Source organism: Lates calcarifer, linkage group LG1 (assembly GCF_001640805.2).
Source record: "Lates calcarifer isolate ASB-BC8 linkage group LG1, TLL_Latcal_v3, whole genome shotgun sequence".
NCBI lineage: Eukaryota > Metazoa > Chordata > Actinopteri > Centropomidae > Lates > Lates calcarifer.
In genome coordinates, this window is record NC_066833.1 from 18,964,044 (window position 1) to 18,991,255 (window position 27,212).

The 27,212-nt window shown below is 38.3% G+C and overlaps 1 protein-coding gene and 1 long non-coding RNA gene across 4 annotated transcripts in view; one reads left to right on the forward strand and one right to left on the reverse strand.

Annotated features, from left to right (window-relative positions):
• Nucleotides 1-26,471, forward strand: fign (fidgetin). Of its 3 annotated transcripts, XM_018702391.2 has the most exons (3): nucleotides 1-432; nucleotides 1,289-1,323; nucleotides 20,093-26,471. In XM_018702391.2, the coding sequence occupies exons 2-3, from the start codon at nucleotides 1,299-1,301 to the stop codon at nucleotides 22,327-22,329; spliced, it is 2,262 nt and encodes a 753-aa protein (XP_018557907.1). In that variant the 5' UTR covers nucleotides 1-432; nucleotides 1,289-1,298; the 3' UTR covers nucleotides 22,330-26,471. The 3 variants fall into 3 exon arrangements, with proteins under 3 accessions (XP_018557907.1, XP_018557909.1, XP_018557908.1); XM_018702393.2 differs by lacking the exon at nucleotides 1,289-1,323; XM_018702392.2 differs by lacking the exon at nucleotides 1-432 and having other exon boundaries at nucleotides 868-1,323.
• The window catches only part of LOC108901052 (uncharacterized), a 67,362-nt gene continuing 54,930 nt past the window's right edge, over nucleotides 14,781-27,212 (reverse strand). The window contains exon 4 of the long non-coding RNA XR_001963829.2: nucleotides 14,781-15,217. This is a non-coding gene — a long non-coding RNA (uncharacterized LOC108901052). The remainder of the gene's footprint in view (nucleotides 15,218-27,212) is intronic.

Genomic DNA, 27,212 nt, shown 5'->3' on the forward strand with positions numbered 1-27,212 from the left:
AGATGTACACATTCTCACATAATGAAATATGCACATGATGCACTTCAGAATGTGCCAGACACTACAGAGGGGGGCAGTTTTCAGTAGTCCCTGCAGACAATACAATTAGATTGTTAATACACCAAATTACCTATAGCGTAACACCATGATAGGCTATTTGTGAACTGCTGCTCATTAAGGTCGATTCTCTTTGAATTTGGCTCCCGCCGCAGAGAACATGCGCAGTGTGCCGCGTGCTACCTTCAGTCAGTGGAGCAGCTGTCCAGGGTTTGGAATTCCAACATGGCAGAGGCTGTGGTCAGTCTTCCCCTCACTAACTTGGAATGGTTTCAAATCGCGAGCAGCCGCGCTTAACCCCAGTGAGCCATTCATCTGCGCACTCACCGGATCGATGATACTGTAAACCCCGACGCTGCTCTGTCACCTACACAGGTAAGTCTCATTCTGTCTTTCAGTGATGTTAACAATTAAAATAAGAGAAACGGAGCAGCTCTCCACGCACAAACGCTCGCGGAGAGACTGTGTCGCGCATCACAGAACTGCAGCGCAGTCTGTGGCCAGTCATTCTGCATTTTCCGACGCAAAATTACTTGTCATCGGTCGGCAAAAGACTATAAGAATACAGTGTAGTTTCGGGGTCAGACAGACGTTGTAATTAATGTTTTCGCCTCCGGTTTGAGGAGAAGGTGACATACACGGCTGGAACCATTCTCTTAAATAACTTTCCCACAACGAGAAGTTTTTGCATGTCAGCCTGAATAAAACTTGCCGCGATAACCGCAGGCGGGAGGTTAATAGATGGGTTGTCATTGCGCTCTTAGTGGGACAACTGCTGGCAAGTAATCTATTTTAAAAGTAAAGGGAGGAGGAGGGGAGGGGGGGCATCACGCTGGTTTAGCCTCTTCCTCTAATGGGCGGCATGAAGAATGTGTGTTTTATGTCATCTAGTCTCTCACATGCTTCCTATTCTCTTGTTTCAACTCGCGCAAGAAGTGACAGGCTCCAGCCGTGCCTGTGTGGCTCTCGCGTCCTCGTCCAAGGCTGGTTCCTTTTTTCTTTTTCTTTTTTTAAAATTTATTGTACTCCCATGTTCCGTTTTCCTTGGTTTGCGTTGTTCTTAATTACACGGCTTAAATGAATACCTGAGGAAAGAACAAGGGACCGTGCGTTTTTTAAAGTTGTGAAATCCGATAGCTGAGGAAAAAGTGCCTGTAATGAGAAGCAACCTTTGGAATTCCTCCTCGTGAAAATTCCGATTCTGCTGTTTTCCCTCTCCTCTTGTTTTTAGGCTTGAAGACATGATCACTAGCACCAGTATTTATGGTATGTTCATTTTGTAATTATCTTTACTATTATTATTATTATTATTATTATTATTTCATATGTATCATATTTGATCAGAGGCTGTTATTGCAGTAATGTATTTTTCTCTTTGTGCATGCATGCTTCATCCTCAGAAGTTTATTTAATTCAGGTTATAACAATTTAATGGCCATAATCCAGAGATGAGAGCACATTATGTGATTAGTGGCATTATCATTTAGGTTCAAAGCAGTGATGGTGAGATAATTTGTGCCCATTTTAATTTGTTTTGGTCTCTCACTGATATTCTTTGTGTGCAGTTGAAGTTTCACTCTCTCATTGCACTCCTTTCATATTTTTGCATGCATAACTTCACTATATGGTCATTCTGTGTAGTAGACAATGGATGTGAATTTATCCAGGAAGTTTGCAAATTGCAATTTCATTAGGAGATATAATTTTAAACTCACTTACTTTTAAGAGTTTTTTTTACTTGTGGAATCTGCTCATAAGTAAAATTCACCCAAAATTTAATATTTGCCCTTAATGGAATTTATGTCAGCTTTAAAGATGTCATTTACGTTATATTTTAACACATGACTGTAACTTAGGAGCTCTTGCAAATGCTGAGTTAAAAATAAAAGTGCAATGCTATGATATGTCAACAGTATTTTTATTGTCAGACCCCCTATGCAGTATAGAACAACTTTTAGGAACACACACATGTGGACTTGTGTTAAGTTTAATTTTGAAAGTTGCTATGTGCTTTTTTTAATTAACATGTCACACTATGTAACAATTCATGGGTGAAACTTTAAAATAATTTCCTCTCAAATTAGTTCAAAGGCAGCGTCACAAATAGCTGTTATTCATCTTTCCAGTGGAAATGGTTTGTGACAAGCCTGTAAATGGATCAGAGCAGGGACACACAAAGTCAGGAGAAGTAACAAGTTGTGTGCTGTCTCTCTTTTGCAAACACTTTGTCCTAAGTGAACCTTTTCCACCTCCATAGAACAATTTACTTAATTGTGTTCACACATTTCATTTGCATGTTTTGCTTTGAGAGGAAATTAACACCATCAGCAGTGAGCTGAAGTATGTTTTTATTCCTCTTCAAAAATAACAGCATTGTAGCATCTGTCACTCAGTGGAAAAAAATGTACATTATTACAACATCCATTATGCTGGAGTGTTTGGTTGTAATGTGTTTTTGTAAAGTGGGTATTAAATTTGTTGGTCACATTTTTTAAATATTTTTATATTTAGACCATGCATATGTGGTGGGTATTTTTATTACAAAAGCCTTTTGACTTGAGTTGCATAGATATAGACGCTGAACCGGATGTCAAATTGTTCTGAGCAATAAAATATATTTAAATCTGTAGTCACAGCTTGTATACGTGCTAAATCTTAAATAACCTGTACAATCTCTTTAAATGCACCATTTCATATTAGGAACTGCACAGTTCACATGCTAAAAAATCACAATGATGCATGTATTTTCATGGTACCGTATGGTCATACTTAATTTTACTAGAAGTTGGGGTTTGAATGTACAGTGGAAGAGTAGGTGTATCTTGATGAGTTACAATGCATCTGCATAGAGAAAAATATTTGTCTCACAATTATCAAACCATTCTCTCAGAGATTTGACTTTGATTATCCTGTGTATTAAATACTACCTGAGGGTTTTTAGCAGTGAAAGCACTGGAAAGGTTCTATGTTTGAGCTCCTGCAGTGTGTTAGGTGGTTCTTGCAGGTCCTTACTTAACCCCAGACACCTCTGGTGTGCATGGAAAGAAGCTGACAGCTCTGTTTCTTTCTGATAGGATAGCACTTTCGATAGCAATCTAAGCTGTTGCTTGACATGAATCTCTGAGCTGCATTCGATGACAGATGCTGACCTTCATGTTTTCATCACCCTCTTTACAGAATTATACACATGTTCATACTTCGTGTGACTGTCTCTAGCAACAAGAAGTTGTGTGAAGTTAAATAATTCAACTAAACATATTGAGAAAATAATCATTTGCAGAGGTTCCCCTTTATATGCTACAGTCATGTCACTATTCAGTCAATATTTTCTAAAGTATTTTTCAATTTTCAAAAGCCTTTAAAATTAGATTTCCATACACATATATTCCTGCTTCATTGTTGATTCACACAAACGCATAGTTAATCTTTGACTAGTGTCACACACTAGTGTCATGTGTCTGTGTGAAGTAATTTAGCTGCTCTAAATGATCTGTCCATGAGCTGAAGTATGTAAGACAGTGATCGCTAAAATTGACAGCAGGTCTTAAACCATTACTATAGGAGAAGTGGAGTACGACAGGACTGACACTTTATACACATGCACTAATGACGACAATTAAAGCCAGCTCCTGGATGCCTCGAGCTGACTCTGTGTAAACATCCCCTGGGATGACTGCAGGGCTGTTGTAAATTGATGAAATGTTCATCTTTACAGAGGGATCTATTTGTCAGTAACTACAAGAAATCCCATTCAGCCCCTTGACTATATTGCGTGAGATCAGTGCAGGATTGTCATCTTTAAGCAAATAAGTTAAGCGGTGTCTTTCTTGTTTTTCATATAAAAAGCGAGGGAGTCCCCAGTGGAGTTAAACTCAAGCAAAAGGGACACAAATCTCCTGTCTTATTCAACGTGTTTCTCCCTCTCTCCCGTAGGCAACTTGCTGTGTTATCTTTGTGTGTTTCTCTCTGCGCTGACAATTCTTGCAGTGATCTAAGTTGGACTGCATTAGAAAGTGGAGGCAGCTGTCTGTTGCTGTACTGAGGGACGTGTTTGCTCTACTGCAAAGATGAAGGACCATGAATCCTTGACATCCTCCCTTTCTCTCCCCTCCTCCTCCTCCTCCTACCATCTCATTTAGACACAGCGACTGTCTGCTCAGACTTGTGTTTCTTTTTTTCTTCTGAGTGACAGCATATGGCATAGACATTTTCTAAAATGCATGTGCCTACCATTGGCTGCTTGTACTTACCCTTCATGTGTCTCCTAGCTACAGTTATTTTTTCCCTCTAATTCAGACAAAATACTCACAGTTTAATTTAGTTGAACAGATTCTAGTAGATAAAGCAACAGAGGCGGTATATCAAGGAACCAGGCAGACATACAGAGTCTTACTGTTTCACTGCAGCCTGCAATTCAAATCACTCGTTAGATTTCTTCAGTTTCATTGTAGCATATTTTGTATCTCTGACATTATTGGAGTGTATGAGGGATTATGCACAGACGTATCTTGTGATTTTGTGTGTGCACATACTGTATGTGTGTGTGCATGCAGTCTGCCTGTCTGTTTTTCTTTGTGCTTTTTTTTTTCCAAAACCAGTTTGAAAGAGAGTAAATGAGTCCTTGTTCTTTTTCTAATTCTTTTTTTCCCTTCATAAACTATAAACTAATCCTTCCCATATACATGCTTTGGTGTTATTATGATCCATACCATAATACACAATATGCTTTTAGAACTTAGGGGTAACTTAATGACAGATTGTAATAGAAACACTGTCATAAGTCATGTTGAAGGGGTTGGTTTATTCAGGCCATATGTGCCAGGCGTATTATTTATACACAGTATAGCATTTGTCGCCTTAAACTCTGTGTTCTCCTCATTTCCAACACACTGAAACAGAGTCTTTTGTTTCATCTCCTTCACATGAAGTGTCTCTGCACTCATGAGGAGACAAGGCAGCTCCGAGCCTGTTGGGGATTGGCTAGAATAGACAATCCCCAGGTGTACTAAACTAGGTTTAGCACTAAGGCTTTTAATCTGGACTTGTAGGAGATTCATGTGCATTCATAGATTTGCCTCTGTAATTATCATACCCCCAGTGGCAGCCAAAGAGATGTTTGCCTAAATCACTGATGTCCTCATTACACTGTTTACATTTTAATTAGACATACTAAATTCTTGATTTTTCTTTGTCTTTGTTTACGTGGCCAAAAAGATTAGAGGTTTTCCTATCTTGATTTTAGGAAAGCTAGACTATTCCTAGAGTGTTGCCCGGCTGTTGAAGTCTTGCAGTATAGCACAAAAAAAGAGGGAAAAAAAGACTATTTTCCACAGCTTTTGTTTTGTTAATGCAGCATTCTTAACAGCAAAAAAAAAAAAAACAAAAAAAAAAAACTGATTTTTTTGTGACTAACAGTATAGTGGGTTGCTTTTTGAGCAAGGTCTGAGTGGAATGGAATGGCAGGAGACAGATCTAGACAACAGGATGAACATCTTCATGCACAAGAAATCATACAGTATTACACGCTTATGACCGAATCTGTTACCATATATTTGAATTACGTTTTAGGCCAGATTATTTATTGTTTCTCTCAGGCAGCAAGTATCTAAAGCTCAAGGACTATGATTTAAAAAAATCTACAATTCCAGGACTTTTGAGCCATCATTGAGTGAGTGCTGTTGCTTATCATTGAATAACCTTGGTGAAAAGAAGCGTTTTTTCCTGTCCTTCTTCCAAGGTGTTTTTTTTTTTAATTATTTTTATTTTTTAATATTGCATGCTGTTGGTGAGTTTTGTATTGTGAGAGAGCAGCGAGCCTTTCACCAGAGGATAAGAGAAAACTGTACTTTGCTGTATTGAAATTCCTCTTGTCTACAGCGTCTGACTAATTTGGTAATCGAGGCCACCTTTCTAGCTAGACTGAAAATCCATGCAACCAGAGAACCTTGACGTACTTTTTCACCACACCACATTTGCCTGTTTCATTATAAGTTATTCCAAGTAGTACATGTTTGAAATGCAGACTTTTTAATGAAAATCCTCAAATTTATCTTGATGCTGACCTATCTTGATCAATATAATCTCGTAATTATGATAAAACATAAATGCAGTGGTCGCACTGCTGATACAAAAATGTAGAGATAAAATATATTGTTGTTAGAAAAAAATAATTGTGAACAAATTTGTCTCTCATAATAACAGTTCATTGCAACCATTTTATTTTGCCATTGTAGTAATGACAATATAATGGTGTTATAATTCATGTATTGAAATACATGCTTAAATTAACTTTGATATTCATATTCAAGAGCATGCATGGGTTTGCTTTGAATATAAAAGTTCATCTTTTGACAGTTTTTTTCTCCCCACATTCATCACATCCCATGCTAATTGCCTCAAATTGATATTTGAGGCAATTAGCTAAAACGATGATCAGACGAGATGTGAGCTACCAGTAGCTATAGCAGAGTTCTCAGTGATTCATTCATCCTCGGTGGCATCGGGTGGCTGACAGGTTGGCTCTGTGCCAGGTGCTGGCAGAGGGAGCCTTGAGTGCCAGGACGGGGAGTGGATAGGTTGAGGTCTGCCTGATGGTGTGGAGAGGAGGGGGATGAAAATGAGCGGAGGGAAGAGAAGGAGGGGGGGGGTGGATAGAGGGGTGAGTATACACTGCCATGGAGGCTTCAAGGTGTCACGCTGCGGCAAGGCAGTGGGTGTCTGCAATGACGCTGTGACGTGACCACAGCAGCCTATGCAGAAGTGAGGCAGGGCGTCTGGCTATTCAGGGATAGTTGGTGATGTTATGTATCGCTGTTATTGTGGCCGGCTGATTATGGTTTAGGGTGTTGTGCTAGTTAGCTGCAAAACCCACAAATAATCTTTGTTTGCTTCAAAATGAGTGTTAAAATGGAGGTGATTAGCTGCTCTCAATAGCTGCTGTATGCAGAAATGATTAAATATGAAACAATGAGAAAGTTATTTTCTTTTGATAACTGGTACAATGAAGCTCATAACCATAACTTTTCTAACATTTTTTTCTTGTTTTTGAAACAACGTGAGTCTCGCATAAGAGTCACTGAAAGTCTTATCTGGTTTGTTTCCCATTTGACAGTCCTTTTTAGAGTCTACACAGAATTAGATTAATTTACATCAGAAAAAAAATAAGCGCAAAAAAAATGAGCACTCGAGTTCAGCATCATCACAGAGCTTTATGAGGGTTGACACTTCTTTTGTGTTCATTATCAGGAATTCACCTTAGGGAGCTGTGTTGACTTTGCGTGGTCTAAAATAGCTGTTAAAGTGGACGGCCCCACACTCACTCACTCACTTCCACTCTGAGTATCTGGGGAAAGCAAGGTGGAAATACCAAATGAAGGTTTTGCTGAGAAAAGCTAAACACAGTTATAACTCCCATTTTGGCAAAGGAAATTAAGCCATTTGCCTGCATTGTTTAGGATGTTGTGAGTGATAAACAAAAGTCGATGTTCTGTTTAAAAAGGTATGACCAGTGCGCAGTCTGTAGTAGTATTACATCTACAGTTGCAAGTTTTTTGTGTCCACCTCAGTTTGCCCACAGACCATTTCTTTTACAGATAATTGTTATATTTTTACTTGAATGCTCTCCTGATTTAAAGGAGAATGTGTTAACATGTCGTTGTTGGCATAAATAGGCTTGCGCATGGTTTACAACAGCCTTTCTATACAGTGCAGAACAATAGCAGATTCATTTACTTGGAGCATGATGTTTCTGCAGTCCAAACCCTGACTGCATCGCCTCTCCCACATCTTTAAATGGATCCCATGAGTCTTCAGCTCTGTTGTTTCCATTATTCATTTCAAAACTTCCATGTAGCATGGAAAGGCTAGAGGGGTGAAAAATAATTTTGTGTCTGAAAAAAATTGATGTAGAGCAAAGTCACTGCTTTATGCAAAGTGCGCCATGCCTTGGGAGCATGTGAGCTGGCGTACTGTAGGAGGAGTGAGTGTTTGGGCAAAGGATGGACTGTAAGAGTGTGTGCGCATGTGTGTGCCTGTATGTTCCTGTCAGTCTGTCAGTAGGCCTAATGTGGCTCCCTAGAGGTACCTGGGGGAGACACCATCTAGCACCCAGTCAGCCTCTAGCTGGCGGCCAAGTAGTGACAACGGGTTCCCACAGAGAGAGGAAGTGTCATAGTATGTATGTAAACTAGTGACAGATGACTGGAGACATGTGGCCTGTAGACACTGTGCCTGAAAGTAAAGCAGTTTTTCCTGTTTGACTTCTCTCTTTCTTCCCACTTGAGACTTCAGAGTGAACATCAGGCTCCACAACAGCACAGAATACATTGACAACAAGTCAAAGATGTGAATAAAAAGGATGCAAATCATTTGGCATGAAAAGACACAGGCTATGCGCAAAGGTTTCGTTTGCCTTTGAAAGGCTCTAGCAAAGGAGTGAGGAGTTTTTAGTGTGCAGAGCTTCAGGCAGCTTTTCTAGGCCACAGGTCATGTGGGTCAGTGTTACACTCCCTGCAGCCTCACTTCAACCCTCGGTCTGGAAATAGAACATGCAACGTCACCCAGCCAGAAGGGAGGTAGATTCCAGACCTCAGTGGCCACGGGCTGCACATGTGGAATCTGCTCAGTGTAGTTGACCCCAAGTGTTTGAAACTCAGAATGCTCCCAGTAGGATATTGTTATTTCATGCATACCCAAATGAGCAAGGCTGTGCGAATTGCCTTGTACAAAGTGGACCAGTATGCTTAGATTCTTCACTGTCGGCCGTTCACAATTCATCATGGGAACTCACACTAGCCAAAGGCAGATTTGTTAACAGTATGCACATAACCTGTAAGAGAAGCAAAAACTGTGGAGTAGATGTTTTTTATTGCATATTTCAGCCACCAGGCTATTTGCCTACTTTCCCCTTTTAAGCATTCAGTGTAATAGATGGAAAGCTGGCACATGTAAGATATTGCACAGATATTGAACCAGTGTACAGTTAAGAATCAAGCAAGCCTTTTATGAGGATTTCATCCAAGGCACTCAATCATTGTGATTGTGAGTTACCTCTACTAATTAGGCTTCTTACTGTTTTTGTGATAATACCATAGAAAGTAGTTATATTAGGACACTATGATAAAATGTAAACTAAAATTCTAGTTTTGGTGAAACTCACATTGGTAGTGTTAAATTAGGACAATTTAATGAACAAATATTTGTTGTATTTGAATATTATAAAATGTCAATACTAGTTCTTTTTGTACTATAGTTTTCACGCTATATTGGCCATAAAAGGGCAAAAGGGGTTTGCAGAAAGAAAAGGCAGGAAAAATGACTTGTTTAAAAAAAAAACAAAAAAAAAAAAAAACAACATAACAAGAACACACACAAAAATGAAAAAATATTTCCCAGTACATACTCAATCATGCTGATATTACTTGGAAAGACTCACAAGAAGTCAATAGCTCAATAGGGTGCAATGAAAGGTCACTAATAAGAGCTAAACACGAACTTATATTGAAAGATGCAATGCTTTTTGTTTTGTCTTGTTCTTTTTCTTTCTGATGCATGTTGTTTGCTGTTGTTTTCTGTGAGATGTGGCAATGAGGTACAGGATCCCTGGTTACAGTAACCTCCTAACAACATAGCTTGAAGCAGACATTTGTTTCAGTATGATTACATTAACAGAGGGAGACGAACAGTAATTCAGATACGTAGGTGGTACGGTAGCATTACTTGCATTAAACAGTTGATAATTAGAGTGGAAGTGCAGTGCTAGTGCAGAATTGTGTGTATAGCAACATGTGAGCATTATCTGTGATATTGAACACCTGGCCCAGAGACCATTTCGAGAGAAAGCTGTATGTCCAGCTGACGCCTCCTGGTCCTGTTTTCTATCCAGGGAAGTAAAATCTATCAGCACTGATGAGTTCATGCTCCATCGAATATATCCACGCCAAACTGCTTATTGTGAGCACCAATAGTGCTATTGTGCTATTCTCTAGTCCATGTGGTGCAAAGAGCCAATTCACATTTGAGCAATGGGTGACCCTAGGTTGTGTATATTGATGAGTGGGATTTGTTTCTTAATAGAATTGTGTCTAATTAATTAGCTTTTAATTGGTTGAACTCTGAACATGCAAATGCAGCACAATGTAGAACAATCATTACTTTAAACTGCATAAAGAACTACATATTGAGGTCGACATAATGAAAGGTGGGGAACGTTTTGTGTCTGTTTATTCTGTTAATGACAATTTATGCCTTGTACAGTAAAATTTACTTCTTCCAAACTTACCTGAGGAAAGGATTTCTAACACCCGAAAGGTGTTAGCTGAACAAAGAGAATATAGACATATTTGAAATGCCTACCTCTCAATTTCTATTAATTATCTCATTTATTTTCCACAATTGCTTTGTGCCACAGATTAACCTTTTTTTCTTTCCTTCATTTCATAATCTATTAGGAAATGCTCTGGAATAATTTTCATGGCACAGTAATTCTTGCTTTCTTGCCTCATTTCTGTCAAAGCACTGAACTCTTTGAAGGCTGCCACGCTCTCATCTACCTGCCCCACAGTGGTTTACAGTTGCTTTCAATAGACACTGACAGCTTTCATTCATTTCTCCTGTTTATACAAATTACACTGCTTAGATGATTACAGTGTCGCTGGGCTTACAGCATGCATATGGATACATTTACAGTTACAGATATTTATACATTACAGAGCAATGTCTGTACTATTTTTATGTTTGCTCATGATAACTAGGTATATATTTGTGGTGTACAATAATTTGTATGGAACTCCAGCGACTGCAAACATCACCTGCTTTTGATTGGTTAATATTATTATCATAGTCAATTTAGAAGAGCTACGGAGCTATAGAGCTAAACTAGCCTTTGACCATGTTATTGTGGTAACACTGTTATCGTATTTCGCTTTGTGTTTTTGATTTTTACAGTACATTGTTGAAAGGAAGAACATGGACTGCAGGGTTTTACTGGAGAACTACAGCACTACAAATGCTTGCATTCTACAGCTACAGTGAGCGTTTTCAGAGCACTAACTACGAGCAGTAAATATTATTTCAATTAGAGGAAAAATGAATGGAAGAATGGAATTTTTTTAAATTCAAAATGCCTTTTCTTTACTGTAGCCTTATCTCATGATTATTCTGCTATTGTAGCAAGCAAAATATTAGTTGGAAAAAAATGTGTGTCCATATTATTTTTATATTATTGTCAGACAATTTGATGCACGTTAAGTGGATGAAAAAAATCTGATCTAATGAAATGTGATCACGGAGCCACACCATCCCATAATAAACAATCCAGAAGTCTGATGTTATGTTAGGTTTTGATAGCTTTATTTTTTAGCTGTTGCTGTTTTGCAAACAAATCAAAGCAAAGGAATCTTAAATATCGTTCATAAGACACTAAAGTGATAATTTTCTGTGCAGCAGCTTCTTACAACGGCACAAATTACAACAGCCACTGTTATTAGGAACAATCTGTAAAAGTTCACGAAATTCCTCTATTTAGTCTATTTATTAAATATTTAACTCACTGAATGCTGGCTGGGTGAATGCATACTTCGTAAAGGAAATGCCTCAGAATGCATCACTTCAAAGTTACTTGAAGGAAAATATAAGACCATATCAAGACTCAGGCCTATCTGATTTTTTTTGCACACATTTTCACTGCAATATTTTTATCACATACATAAAATAAGTATTATTAAATTCCTTGAAAATCCAAACTTACTTTTAAAAGCAAATGCTGTTATTCAGCTCTATGGTACTGTACTGACCATGCCACCTTAGCTCTTAGAAGCCATTGTTTGCCAGTGGGCGAACCAATCTCCTAGACAGCTCTTTCCTTGTAAAAGTTCCCCTTTATGGCTCCACTACTTCACTTCAGTAACTTTATTACAGTATAGCTGAGAGATTTCTATTTCATATTGACCTAAGATTGCTTCAGTTGTCTCATTTCACCTTTTGTCTGGCCTGTGTTGGAGAAGTGACCTTCTTTGAGACTTGCAGTCGATACCACAGAATGCTTCAGAATGCCTCAACGGAAAGCTAGCAGCAGTCACAGGCAAACATCCCTTTTCACTCGGGGATTTTCAGTTAGAGTTCAATTTAAACTTTTAATCACCTTAATGTGTAGGGAACAATAAATAGAATGACAGACAGCATATACGCAAAAAAAATGTATCTTTTCAACTCGGACATGAGTGCATCTGCATTCATTTCTGTCTCTAAGCATGGAATTATTTTATTAGCATTTACTGTAGTTTTGGTCAGCTGAACTTAATGTTTTATTTGTGATGTTTCTGTCAGAGAGAAAAGAATCTTTTATGTTATCAAAAAAAATTGTCATTGTATATATTGCTGTTTACCACAAGTACAAAAAACTTTTGTTTTTTTTATTGTGTATAAATGCTTAAATATCAGTGTGTAGTACTTGACAGTTTGTTATAGTTTAGAGACTATAGAGCAGCAGTTTTTCTATGAATGGTTAAAGTTAAAGTGAAGTCACTGGCTGTGTAAATGGATGGGGAAAAAAAATAAATTCAACATTTTCATTTTTTCCTATCTGATTTCTGTCTCAAGATCAATGATGAACAATGAGGTTTCTTTACAATGTGATTTCCTTCCTGTCTTTACCAGGTTAACAGAGCTGTAAAGTCTTATGGTTGGAAGTGTGAAGTAATCACAGTTGTGAATCGGACCAGTGAACAAGATAATCTGTTAATTTCCAATGGGGCTCGGCCTGTTGGTTTGTAAATCAGATGGCTGGTTCCAGGTGCCATTACAGTAAAAGTCAAGATGTGCTAAATGTGATGAAAATCAAGAAAATCCTAAAATCCCCACTTTACTTTTTTGCGTTTATTTATTTATTTGTAATTTTTTTTTCCCCGTGTTTCTCTTTGATTCGAGTTTTCCTTGGGGGTCACAGGACTTTGGGGATTGAAGATGTTAGCAAGTAGCTTTTGGTCAATGAGCCTTCATGTAGCAAGGTCACAATCTGCCTCTTTTCTCTTTTGAAGTGTGTAAGTGATCCCTTGAGAGGCAGAGTAGCCAAGTTCATAGAGATTCGCAAAACCACTGCCTCCACTGTACATATGCTCTATGGTTTCACCGAGTGCTTGAGTTCAACGACAGCGTTCTTTTAACTAACAAGCCATTTGAGTATTCATCAGTATTATGCACTACAGAACAATGTGAAGCCTGTCTCCAATAATTGTCTTAGTTTTATTCAATGTACAAGTTCTACTTGTGAGTGGAGTGCTGTTAGTTTAGCATGTGTATGGATATAGCTACTACTTAGGGTAGTAATGGAAGATGTAGCCTCAGGGGCCTCTTGGCCTGAAGAGTCATGGTTTAATGAGCATCACTGAGACAGAGAAATGACAGCTCAGAGAATCTCCCAACCTCACGATTTACGGTATTATAGGAAAAAATGAGAAATACATGTTCCCCTCTAGCCAATAAAGTTTATCAGTAGCTCAGACCAAAACCCAAAGGGTATGCAGCAAAGAATGCAATATGTTATAAAACTGAAATTTGTGTATATTCAGGAAGTTAAATTAAGTGAGTTTAGCAAATGGCATATGGTGTCATGTTTATGCCAAATCCTACTAATTCTGCTATATTGAAGGTTTGGTTGTCTGTAACAGCAACCAATAATCTTCTTATAAATGAGAAAGTAACACATTTACTATCCTGAGTTACTGAGCACACATAACAATCACACCTAAATTGTCTTGTATGTATGTTTTCTGTTATTATCTTATTCATTTTTCTGTTGTCAACAAATCCCATGAAAAGTAACTGTGTGTGAGTCCTGTCTCACCCAAGCTAGTTTGTTCTTGCTGAAGATGTAGATCTTTAAAAGCAGGACTCAAATATTTCATTTCATTTTTTAAAAACAACAGCTGCACACTGTGCTTTTTAACACATCTCTCAAACAGGATTAAATATTTATTTGCTGAGGACTGTTTTCAGCTGCCAGTTAATAGACATTTGGAGCTATATTTACAGCATGTGAACTGACTCAAAATAAACTATAGTGTCAGCGCTCAAGGAAACATCAGCATCTTGTCATCAACCCTGGTGCGCACTCCCTAGCGCCTTTTTTAAAGTCTTAACTCTGATTACCAAAACATTTACACAGATACTGTCCAACATCACACATTCATAGATACTATGATTTAAAGTGGGCATTTATACTGTACAATTATGAAATGATTTCTGAGTGGGAACATTTACATCTTCTCATTATATTTCAGATGAATTATTCAAAGCATCAGTGGCTCCATGCCAGAAAACAGTTTTATTCTGTTACAAACTCTTATACCTGTTGTGAAAATTATGACCTGCTCTGTAAATTAATACAGTTTTGGGAGTTTTTAGACTGACTGTAAAAGGACCAGGCTTCTCTGTTCTTTTTTCCAGAACCACCATCTTGTGTGTTACACAAACATAAGACATGACTTAACCTGCATTTCCTGTAGCTGCAGGTAATATGTAATGAAGATTCATACTTCTGTTCAAAGGTAACACTTATGTGCCAGGTCATACAGTATGGTTGCAGTTATAGAGAAAGTTGGGTGGCTTAAGTGATAATTTGACCATTCCAGACAACCTGAGTATTTCAGTATAGTTACATTTCAAACAACTGCAGAAACCACCTATCTCAACTCCCTATGATAACATCAGGACACTGTTAACACTAGTTCAAGCAAACTCACTGTTCAGCTGTTCCTATAGAAAAAAAACAAAACAACTATTTATTTTACTAAAAAGAGAAAAAAGATTATTTTAGATTATTTTTTTTCCTCTGGGAAAATTACAGTAGCTGGTGACTTCATAGATTTCTAATTAACTGTATGAAAACAGGGTATGAGAAGCGTTTGATGTTTAATGACTCCTTTAATTTAGCTTACAACTTGGATGCTGACTCAGTAGTGGTGCCTCCATTTTGGTCACACATTTTCAGGAACACAGTGTTTGTGGGTGGGAAGGCAGTGAGGGATGAAGTAGCTGCACCAGCAACTTACTGGTTGGTCAGGGTGCTTGAATAGAGGGGTGGTGTCTGGGCAGATAGAATGAACCTGCCATGTGTAATGCCCTCCCACATAAGAACCTCTCTGGCAGGTGAAAAGAAGTTGTTCTGTAAAGAGAAGCATGTGCTCAGTGTATTCAGTGATTGTGCTGCACTCATGCATATACCTGTCAAGATGTGTCAAAATATCTGCGTTCAAAATATCTGCGTTCAAAATATCTGCGCTCACTTTGCGCTCGCAACCTACAGAACAGTCTATGAATATTACAGCAAGCAACTGAGAGTGCCTTGCTGCAGAAAGAACACAACTACAACCACTAATGCCCAGCAACATCATGATTAAACACACAAGGTGCTTCCACTGCCTGGTGATATGGAGGCTGGTCTAGCTACTGAGGCACAAGGCGAGGTGAGGGGTATGCAGCCTGGCCGCATGAGCCTGTGAGGCTGGGCTCAGGGCAAAGGCACGACTTGAGTGTGGCAAAGGTCACATTTAAAAAGGCAGACAACTGAGAGGTATACAGAAGGTGGAAATAAAATAAAAGGGTATTTATGCTCATTTTTTTTAGAACATATATTTACTAAATGAAAAAAAAGAAAATAGAAATATCTACATACTTATCTTCTTTGCTTTTATCATCTACACGTTCAGTCATAACAACCTACTATATTTTATCTTTCTCTCTGTTCTATCTATCTTTACAGTTTCATCTAATATGAATCATTGTTAATCAATATAGTCGTTCATTAACTTTTTACTTGCTGTAATTTCAAGTTGTTTTAACTATGGCATATTTTTGGTAATATAATGTATTCAGAAACAGTAGATCCACAGCATGTGATCAAACAAATGTCAGTGACAGACTCTTAGCTTTTTTCACTCAGTTTCATCTGAAATCTATTCAGGTTTCTAAATACATTGTCAGATAGCTGTGTTAACAAAATGTTAAGTCCTCTGCCACAATGGACTGCCTAACTCACTTTGCATCATTGTGATTACAAAGAGATGTTCTGTCATGGGAAGTTGTCTCCCTGACTGGCAGATTAACCACAATAAACATACTGTAAGTGTGAGCTTGTACAGTCTTTTTCCACCTTTTATATTCAGATTAGTATAGAATCCACTGGGATCTGTGGTCTTTGATAGTGTGGAGACATGTAGTAATTTGCTGCCATGGGTGGTCAGACTGTGAAATGTATGGGCAGTAGCCCTGGAAAAGACAGTGACTGAGGAAGGCATATCTTTTCTAAATGAGGGGTTAAATGGCGCCCTGCCGTCTAAAGATTGGAATTACTGCCACATGGAGCTCTAAATTGAGTTTAAATAGTCTTAACTTGATATGTGAGATGAATGAGACTGTAGCCATACCGATTACCATTTCACATTGTATTAGAATGTTTTGCTCCACCCCTACTTAGAATATCTCCAGTGAATTTGAATATGAATATGAGTTTGTTTTTATTTATAAACGTAATTACTGTCTGTCTGCAATATTTGCACGCTTGTCAAGTAGATTGGTCTGTGTGTGCAGAATAAAAGCAAAAGCTCCCATAATTATGTTTACGTCCAGCGATGAAAATCCCAGGGTTGTAATGATCAGTAATTATAAATACTTTTCAGCATGTCTACCGCCTCAGCTGGGACTATTGTGTGGAGTGAAGTGCAGAGTTTGTGCAGCTTAATTATGACATTGTACATGACTAAATGTACCAGTCTGCTTCGGCTCTGCAAAACACTTCCAGTGCATAATCACGCTCAAGTCTGACTTTAAAGAGCTCATTACAGTTAGTTTTCTAAAGAGTGGCTTATTAAACACAGTTACCTAATAGGCATCTTTGGTGGTGCAAATTGGTAAAAATGGTAATGAGTCTGATTAGGCCACGTTTCAATTACGACAGCTTTCACTTCCCTCCTCCTCTCCCCTAACACCACCCCACCCACCCCAAAACCAAAAAAGGGAAGGAAAGTCCAGCTCTATATGCTTGGGAATCCTCCTGGAAGGCATTTTGCTCTCTCTCTCTCTCTCTCTCTCTCTCTCTCTCTCTCACACACACACACACACACACACACACACACACACACACACATACTCACACAGATACACAGAAAAAGGAAAAGAAAACCACTCTGCCACCTCTGTGCTTCCTTTCAGCAGCACAGTAATGAATAGAGAATTGTGCAAGCGGCGGTCCAATTTACGCGCTGGGAAATTGGATGGACAGAGTGGAGGCCCACTCTTGTTTGCTTAAAAACGGCCTAGGCTACCAGATTAATAGTTCCCAAAAAGGTCAGCATCTCTGTTTCATCGATGATGATCACTGAACCCGAAATTAAACACCATAGTGCAGCATAATACCACGGCATCGTGTGTCAAATGTATTTCAGCTCCACCTGGTCTTCTTTGCTTTAATGAGTGTGAGATTGAAATGTATGTGTATGAAAAACACAATGTGTAACATAAACTGTCAGGATATATATTTTCTCAAATAAATCTCACATTTAACAGGGGATCATTCAGATCTGAGGTGACCTGTAAGACAGATATAGATCCAACAATTGGAAACATTTCAGACCAAAAAAATAAAAAATTATATGATGATCATCTTAAATTTACCATAGAGGATTAATCAGATCTATGAATGGACAAACAAGATAGTCTAACAAAGGGCTTATTTGTTGTTTGCTGATGAGTGGAATTTGAGCTGGAGCCCCAAGGCTATCTGAAAACATTCCACTAATGGAGTGTTCTGTAATTGTACCATTTCACAGAAAGACAAAGGAACCTATGAATGTTGTATTTGAATTTCTATGCAGGAGGAATAAAGGACAACGCTAAAGTACAAGATCATTATGCTAATGTGCCGCATGTATATGTGTGCATATGGGTGCATTTATGTCTATTTATATGTTTTTGTTTATATGAACATTTGTGTTTGGATGCATTTACTATCCATTCTATAACCAAGCTATTTAAAGTCTGAATCTTGTTCAAAATAGTATGCTATATAACATTTTTAACAATATCATTGTATTTCTGGGTCTAGGTTCTGTATTTCTAGAAATACTTGTAGTTTCTATATAGTGCATGTTTTTCTTAGTCTGTAGCATCGTGTTGTATGTAGTTAATGGTTTTGACTGGCTTCCCTTCCATAAAATACCTGGTGCTCAGATATCTCAAGTACACTTTGCAAGTAGCACTTCTTTGATTGTTCAAAGTGGCACAGGATTAACAGTAATAGAAGAATCTCACTCAATAAGATGTGTGCAATTTTGACAATTATTGACAAAATGTGCCTTGAGTGTTAATGAACTCTCCTCAATGATTTTACAAAAACCATTATCCTGATACTTGCACTGCAACATCAGCTGTGAATGCCTGTGATTTTTGGCAGACTGTGCACTACTAGTTGCTATTGCCCAGACACAGTTTTGTTTGATTTGAAGATAAAAAAAATTCTCTGGAATAATGTGCAAAAAATGTTGTATTCGACAGTTTGGAAAAAGGTATTTTAATGCATTAATAACAAGGGGGGAAAACATCAGGTGTTTTTCCAAGGCTTTACTGAGAAAAAATATTTTCCACTTAAAACTTCTATTCTTGTATTGCAATCACCTACAAACCTAAGAAAACAGCTGACCTAGAACATAGTGGGTGTCTAATATTTGTGAATGTAGAACATTAGTCAGTGAGACTTAGTTTTGGTATTTTAATGAATGTCAACTGCTACTTTTTCTTAAGTTCATACACATTTCAAATAAATAAGGTTTTGATTTTTAATGTAATATATAATTTAAAATGTAGTTATCTTTGTCATTGTACTATGATAATAGAATTTGTTTTCTGTAGGTTGATGAATCTTTCTATTCCAGCACAGTATGGCTACCACATTTGTCTATGCTGGCTTTTTGCCTAATCCTTCTTTTTTTTCTTTTTTTTTTGTAATCATTAGCTTGAATAGTTGACAACCATGCGAGCCATAGCATAGATCTCTTTGACTAAAACCTTGTAAATTAACACAATTAGTGCAGCATCATCCTGCTAATTAGCTCCTGGTGTCTAGTGTAGCGGGTGGGCAAGTAACTGGGAGGGAGTCAGAAGGGAATCTGCTTTGCCTCCGGACAGTCTCTGTTTGTTGCCTAAATCCTGTGATATGGACTTAACCTACTGAAGTATAAAGTCTAACAGTGCAGTGCCTGCTTAGAAAATAGAAGGACCATTGTAACAGCCAGGAAGGTTTGGTTAAATGCATCTTCTTGTAGCTTTTGGTGAGATTAGTGTTGATGTAAGATGTGTGAGGCTCTGCACTCTATCTCTGATTGTTTTGAGCCTATAATCTCTCTAATAGTCTACATTCTTTGGGGGTATAGTACATCCTCTGATAATCCCAAACAGAGTAAAAGATGACAGCATGTATAAAAGCATTTATTTGCAGATTGACTTTAGGATTTAACTTGATTATTTATGTCATTCGAACCCTTGAGGCCATACAGAGAGGCTGCGGAGAAAAAGGCAAGTGAAGCACTGTTTTTTTCTCCTCCCTCACTCTGTGGACTAGGAGGCAGTAGGCAGACTGGATGTGGATGTAATTCATGCTGGGCTGAGGGGTTTGTGTGATGAAAGCAACAGAGCGCTGCCAAGGAAGATTGCTTTGCTGCTCTCCTCCAAGCAGATTTGAAACTGTCTCAGAATGCCTCAGATGAGAGTTGGATTATAGACTGACCCACAATGTCTGTGTCACTCTGCTCTATGTTGGTTGGATTATACCACGCTAACCAGGTGTTAGATCCCACATCCTCTTACTGACAATGATGTGTGTTCAGTTAGCATTGTATGTTTGTCATATGGTAAACATTTTCTTACAGAGAAGGCTTCAATTTGTAATTTATTTGTTATTTGATCATTACATAACATTTGAAAATATTAGATATTACTGTGTTTCATGCTTATTTTGACATATTTCTCCCTTATGCGGAATATCTAGGTCTAAAGATGCAGTGGACCCCAGAGCACACACAATGGGCAGAGCAACACTTTGACATCTCATCCACTACCCGCTCGCCAGCACACAAAGTAGAGGCCTACCGGGGGCACTTACAGCGTACGTACCAGTATGCGTGGGCAAACGATGACATCTCTGCTCTGACTGCCTCCAATCTGCTAAAGAAATATGCAGAGAAGTACTCTGGGATCCTAGAGGGCCCAAATGAAAGAGCCCTGCTGTGTTCCTACTCTGATAGCACCACTGGACTCATGAATGGACGAAAGTCAGAGAATGAGTCCTGGCAGGAGGGGATTTACCCAATGAACTGTGCTCCAGATGTTATATCTGTGAGCAAAGCTGGAATGACAGCTGCCCTACCCCCTACAGATGTGTCGGCTAGCATAGGCAGCTCCCCGGGGGTGGCCAGCAGCTTGTCTGAGCCTAGCTATTCCAGCAGTAACTGTGGGAGCCACACAGCCACTACTCTTCACTCGGGCCTCCCCTCTCAGGAATATACTGCCAGCTACAACGGCTCCTACCTACATTCTAGCTACAGTGGCCAGAATACCCCGGCCCTTCCCTCCCCACACCCGTCTCCTTTGCACAGCGCTGGGCTCTTACAACCACCACCCCCACCTCCTCCCCCTGCCTTAGTGCCGAGCTACAACGCTGGGTCTCCAAACCTCCCCAACTACAATTATCCTCCAACAGGGTATCCTTCTCAGACTGCTGTTGGCCCTGGTTATAGCCCTGGGGGAGCACCCCCTCCTTCTGCTTATCTGCCATCCGGTATTGCAGCTCCTACACCAATCCCTCCCTCCACACTGCCTGGCTACACCTACCAGTCCCACAATCATACACCAATTGCACCAACACCTTTGAATGGCAGCACATCCAACTCATTAAAACGAAAAGCTTTCTACATGAGCGGACATGGAGATATGGACTCTAGCTATGGTAATTTCAACTACAACCAACAGCGCTCCTCACATAGCCCAATGTACAGAATAACAGATAGCAGTGTCTCAGACTCAAACAGGGGCAATGGCTTTGATAGAAATGCCGAGGCTTCGTCTTTATCGTTTAAGGCAACCAAACAGCCAATGTCCTCTGATCAACAAAGAAAATTTAACATGCACTCTGGCAGAGCACTAACTCCTCCATCCTATGGATCAACCAAAAGCTCTGTGGGTGATCTCAGAACTGGTGAACCCTACAGCAAGTTTGGATCTCCCATCATGAGTGAGCAAACTGATGAGCACAGACAGCACCTCTCTCACTCCCTAACAGGGCCTGACATTGGTTCGGCTACCTCGTCCATCCACGCTGCAGAGGAGCAACTGAAGAACAGTGATTCCAATCTGGTGGAGATGGTGACCACGGAAATCCTTCAGCAGGGCCCACCAGTAGACTGGAGTGACATTGCAGGTCTGGATATGGTCAAAGCAGCTATCAAAGAGGAGGTACTATGGCCCATTTTAAGGCCAGATATGTTTAGCGGACTTGCCACATTACCTCGAACCCTCCTTTTATTTGGACCTCAGGGAACTGGTAGAACGCTGCTAGCCCGCTGCATGGCCAGCCAACTGGGGGCTGCCTTCTTGCGACTAAGCAGTTCAGGTCTGGTGACTAAGTGGCTGGCTGAAGGGGACAAGATTATCCAGGCTTCTTTCCTGGTGGCCCGGTGTCGCCAGCCGGCAGTTGTGTTCATCAGTGAAGTGGACCTGCTGCTGTCAGCCCAGCTCAGTGAGGAAAGCCCAGTGAATCGCCTCAAAGCTGAGCTCCTCATGCAGCTTGACAGTATTCTGACCTCTGCTGAGGACCATGTCCTGGTGGTCTGCTCTACCAATAAGCCTGAAGAGATCCCAGAATCCCTACGGAGGTACTTTACTAAACGACTGCTCATCCCCTTGCCTGATGGGACAGCACGACACCAGATAATCAGCCAACTGCTCTCACAGAATAACTACTGTCTTAGTGACAAAGAGATGTCACTACTGGTTCAGAGGACAGAGGGCTTTTCAGGACTGGATGTGGCCCAGCTGTGTCAAGAGGCTATAGTAGGTCCTCTCCATGGTATTCCTGGTACTGACCTGTCAAGTATCCATCCCAGTCAGATGAGACCTGTCTCCTACCAAGACTTTGACAATGTGTTCTGCAAATTCCAGCCTAGCATATCACAAAAAGAACTTGACATGTACACAGAGTGGAACAAAATGTTTGGTTGTAGTCAATGAAAGAGACCTATCAAACACTATTTCTTTTAAACCCAGTAATTAAATACAAATGAGTATTTGGCCTTCACCAAACAAGAAAAATAACAAGTAATAGCGACATGAACTTATTATATACAACAAAGGGATTGTCCTTGAAAGACTGAAGATGACAGTCTGGATATCACACATTGGTAACAATTGATTAAATGCTTCATATGGCTTAAGCCATGTGCTCACTAAAGCTCAAATGACTTGTAGAAGATGCCCCCTGCCCCCTGTTTTTGTATATACATACATATATATATATATATATAAATATATATATATATGTATATATGTCTGTTTGTTACACACAGACATATATACATATATATACACAGTATTCTGCTGATCTTGAGATTTAGTTGCTATCAAGTGCCTGAAGTGGTGCTGTTTAAGTTGGTTCTTTTTTGTTGTTTGTTTGTTTACTTTTTGCCTCACAATCTTCATTGGTGATGTGCTAATATAAAAAAAGCTTTAAAATGAGACAAAAAACGTGCTTTCTCTTTTCCATTTGAACAGTGTCCTTTTTGTGCTCTCTGTGAACAGTTGTGGTTAATTTGAGGTAAATTAAATTTATTGGCATAATTTCAGTTGGGCTTCAATACCATACATGTGTTTTATGTACATGTAAATCATTTAATTACAATAACACTGACACAGATTTTTTTTTTTGCTGGAATGATATGATTTTTGTGTTCTGGCAAACTTAAGGTGAATTTGGTTTGCTCAACTAGCCTGTCCACTATAGATGAAATTATTAAAAACAAATATCATTTACAATGTGACTTCAACTTAAACATTAAATTACTATGTAATTGCTGTTAGAATATTGTTACAGTAGTAATTCACAGTGTTTCTCTTAACTGTAAAATTCTACCATTTTTTCTTTTGATGTTCTCTATTTGAAAACTCAGGAAAGTGATATTGACATGTATAGTACCTCATGAGCTTGTGTCGAAACACTATACACTACAAGAGCATTTGGCTTGCATTTGAAATTCCATCATCAAACCGTGTAAGGCTATATAATACCTCAAAAAGCTCAAAATGAAATTAGATGGTTCCTACAGTGAATGTATGAGAGTAATTCTGGTTTATTTGCAAGACAAAAAAAATCATTTTGGGGATTTCTTTACATTTGGATTTGTTTGAAATGGAAAGTTGTACTATGATTAGAGATTTGCCTTTGAAAAGAATTGAACCAGTATGTATCTTGAATTGTAGCCTTGAAGCCATTTCTGTTTTGAACATAGTTTTATTTCCTATTGGGTTAAACCTCCATTTCCATCATATACAATGATCTTGCTCTTTAGTTCAATGTTTCCACACACAACTGTTCAGCTTGTGGTGACGCAGAGCAGAGAGAAATTTGAAAAGTGCAGACAAACATCTTGGGGTTGAGGAAGACAACTGCCCTGAGCTATTTCATTCCATCCTGCTGCTGTTTTATCATTAATGAAACCTAAGGATTATGTATAGCCTGAGTTCCTTTCTACCTCAGTTTGTTAGTTATCTCTGAAAGACAAATTCATGAGGATGGAAAAATGTCAGCACCTATTTTGCTTGTTTGATGCGGATCCTTTTGAGAGAACACCAAACAGTATCACGTTGTTTGCAAAATCTATTAGCTTTACATTTTGATAGCTCCCAAGAATCCTGTTTCTCACCACATAATGCACTTAAAGGGGAATACCACTGAATATCAGGTTTGGTATACACTATGCCCTAGCCTTAGGACAATATGGACTGTATCGACTAACATCCACCAGTGGATCATGATGCCATAGGGTTTGTTTGGTTTTTTTGCCCCTGAATATGTGATGTCAAATAGAACATCTAAAAGTGATGAGCATTCACAGTGGTGTTGTGTATATATTTTCTGGCTTTAAACCAAGTACATTAGTTTAATATAATATATACAGAAGAACTGGTTTGACATTCTTAGGCCATAACTGTAACATTCACAAACTGAGTGGCATTCCTTTTTAAAAACTGCTAATGTCTCGAAGGCTAGTTTCACTAGGTCTTTACACAAAATGCAACTGTTATTTTTCTATTTTGTCATCTTCATGTTTAAACTGTTACAATGTTATGAATCATTACTTGCTGCCATTAATCAATACATTTGCATGCAACATTTCTGACAATGAAAGAGTAGGTCTAACAGATGAATTAGCAAGTAAAAAGTATTGAATGTATTATGTCCTCTGTGCAGTAAGGAAAGCAAAGCACTTGCACATTGAAAAATGCCACTGAAGTAGAAAGCACTGTAGGTGTATGATACTGCAGAGGCACAAAAGGACCTCATGTTTGTTTTCAAAGGAGGTCCCTTCACGTTTGTTGTCCATTGCACATATTTTACCAGTTCTTTTTTTATTAGCCAGTGTGCATATTAATTCACTGCCACCTGGTTTGATATCATTAGCTTTTCCAGATCCATGTCAGGATGTTTACAGAGCACCCAAGACAATGGCAGAGAAACTACATAGAAAGAAAGCTAGCAAGCTTGCCAATAGTAATATGTTGTTGCAGTTTCACACTATCTTTGTTATGCATGTATTAGGAGATTGGTGGCAACATTTTCATTAAATACAAACAACTTACATTAATTGGTAAATTGGTAACACAGTTTGATTTACTTAGAAGAAGAAGAGAGAAAGAGAGAGAAATTTTGTTGATCTACTGTACATGCAACTGAATAGGTAACAGTGTAGAGTATGAATGCCCATTTGTGTTTAATTTTAAGCATTGTTTTTCTGTTGTGACAAGTATCAGCAAGATTTACTGTTTACATACACCTAATCAGGGGTGGGAGTGTACAATTTGTTTTCATATGAGACTGTCCATTTAGAAGCTTCAAACATAAAAACAAAACATGGCGTTGCATAAAATTAGACCAGTCTTTATATAAAACACATTTTTTTTAAATTAGCTTTCACTGGAGAAATGAAGGAAATGAGTGGGAAAAAAAGCAAAAACTGCAGTTCTCTCCATGAATATTATATCATTAATTATTGCACTTTGAGGTGTTTATTAATTGATTGATTTTCTTTCTTGAAGCCAAAGCAAAGCATCTTTCTTTTGAATATGATGAACGTACCTTTGAAAATGTCATGTATTCCAGAAACTGCAGATATTTCAAATTGGAAATTAGCACTCTCACTGAGCATTGTTAAGTTATTGTATCAGAGTATGTAAAATACTCTCAAGGGAGTACTCATAGAAACGTGACTAATTTGTTTATCTTTAAAATAAAATGCCACACAGATATTAGCAGAAAATGTCACATACCACACAGTGTATTGTCACACTGGAATATAATTGTTTCTGTGTCCATGATTGCTAATTTTAAGAAGTAATTTTGGTCATTGCAAGGTTTTTGACAAGAAGTTGATAAGAAGCCCTAAGTGCCATTAACAAGCACAGATTTCACAAGTTTAAGAGGTCGACTGTTCATGAACTTACAGAGAGATGTGTGTTAAGAAGGGGAAATGTTCCACTCACATTAAGTAGTACTTGTAATCACTTAGACAACAATAGATCTTATCACATATTTGTTACGTTTAAAAAACTGTCTCCCAAACAGTGAAACAGAGCACAGCATAACACAAGGAACATGAATAAATGTTATATTCGTATGTTCGTATGTCATCTAGACAGTAAAAAGGTTTACAGCACGATCAGATATGAGGAAAACTATTATACATTTATCCATATAGGGTGTATATTTGCCATGCTGTATACCTTATCATTAAAAATAGTCATTCATTATTGAAGGTGATGTGATGAAAGGGCCTACAGTCACAAACAACACTTGAGCAGAACCTTTGATAAGCACATCGAGTCTCACAGTAATGCTGACTCAGTCACTTGAATCACTTTTTTTCAAAAATCTGTCAGTATTTCTGTAATTACATTTGTTGAGAACTGCTTAAGATTTTGATTCCATCCTTATGTAGTTTTATAGTCTGGCATTCTTTATAACCATTTCTACCTCATTACTACATATTGTACATGTAGTACTTATGTCCTGTCATTTTGAATGTCATGCATTTGTGGATAAAAAGTTAAAACAACACAAAAAAATGAATAAAAAAATAAAAGCTTGCCCTTGAATCTGAGCAGTCTACCTCAAAAAGACTGTCTATACACTGTCAAGTACAAGTCACAGAAAAAAAATGAGGCACCTTGAAGGTAAAGATGAAGTTAACCTGCACATACAGTACTGACCTACAGTTTCTTTACAATACCATGTTTTCATTGAATTATTGTGGACTGTGTAGGTCTTCTACAAGCTCTCCAAGGCAAAGTCATTTTCTAAAAAGTAAAAAATTGCTTTAATCCTTTTGTGAATTGTTGTAGTGCGCATGTTAATGTGTATGTATGTGCACTTGCAATTCTACATGCAAGTATGAGGGGATAACATTAACATATTAAAAATTTGAATTTTCACTTTTCATATACATGTACAGAGAATAAACTTGCACATAGCTGTATGTATTGTACATTTGCTAATGATATACAGCATACATACAAAAATGCACCACATACATGTTTATATGTGTGTATGTATTGCCATACTTACAGTACAGTCAATTTAAATGTATTTTAATTTCAAGGTACATAAAGGTTATTGAAATACTGAAATAAAGATGTTTTCTTTTTTTCCTGAAAACTGGATGCATTTTGTACCTTTACTTGATTAAATTTACGTTGGTGTGATTAGTTTAAGTCTGTGCTATTTCAGTTCCAAGCTATTTCCTGTGTAAAACAATGTTCAATATATGACAACTTCAGTCATAATTTCTTTATTTCAGTGGTGTTCAGCAAAAACATTGGGAGTGTGATTGAGTTTGCAGCAG

Excerpts from the sequence above, each read along its gene's own strand:
- fign (XM_018702391.2), top strand. The coding sequence starts at position 1,299 with ATGATCACTAGCACCAGTATTTATG. Across the intron at positions 1,324-20,092 it reads CACTAGCACCAGTATTTATG|GTCTAAAGATGCAGTGGACC; the intron begins GTATGTTCATTT and ends CGGAATATCTAG.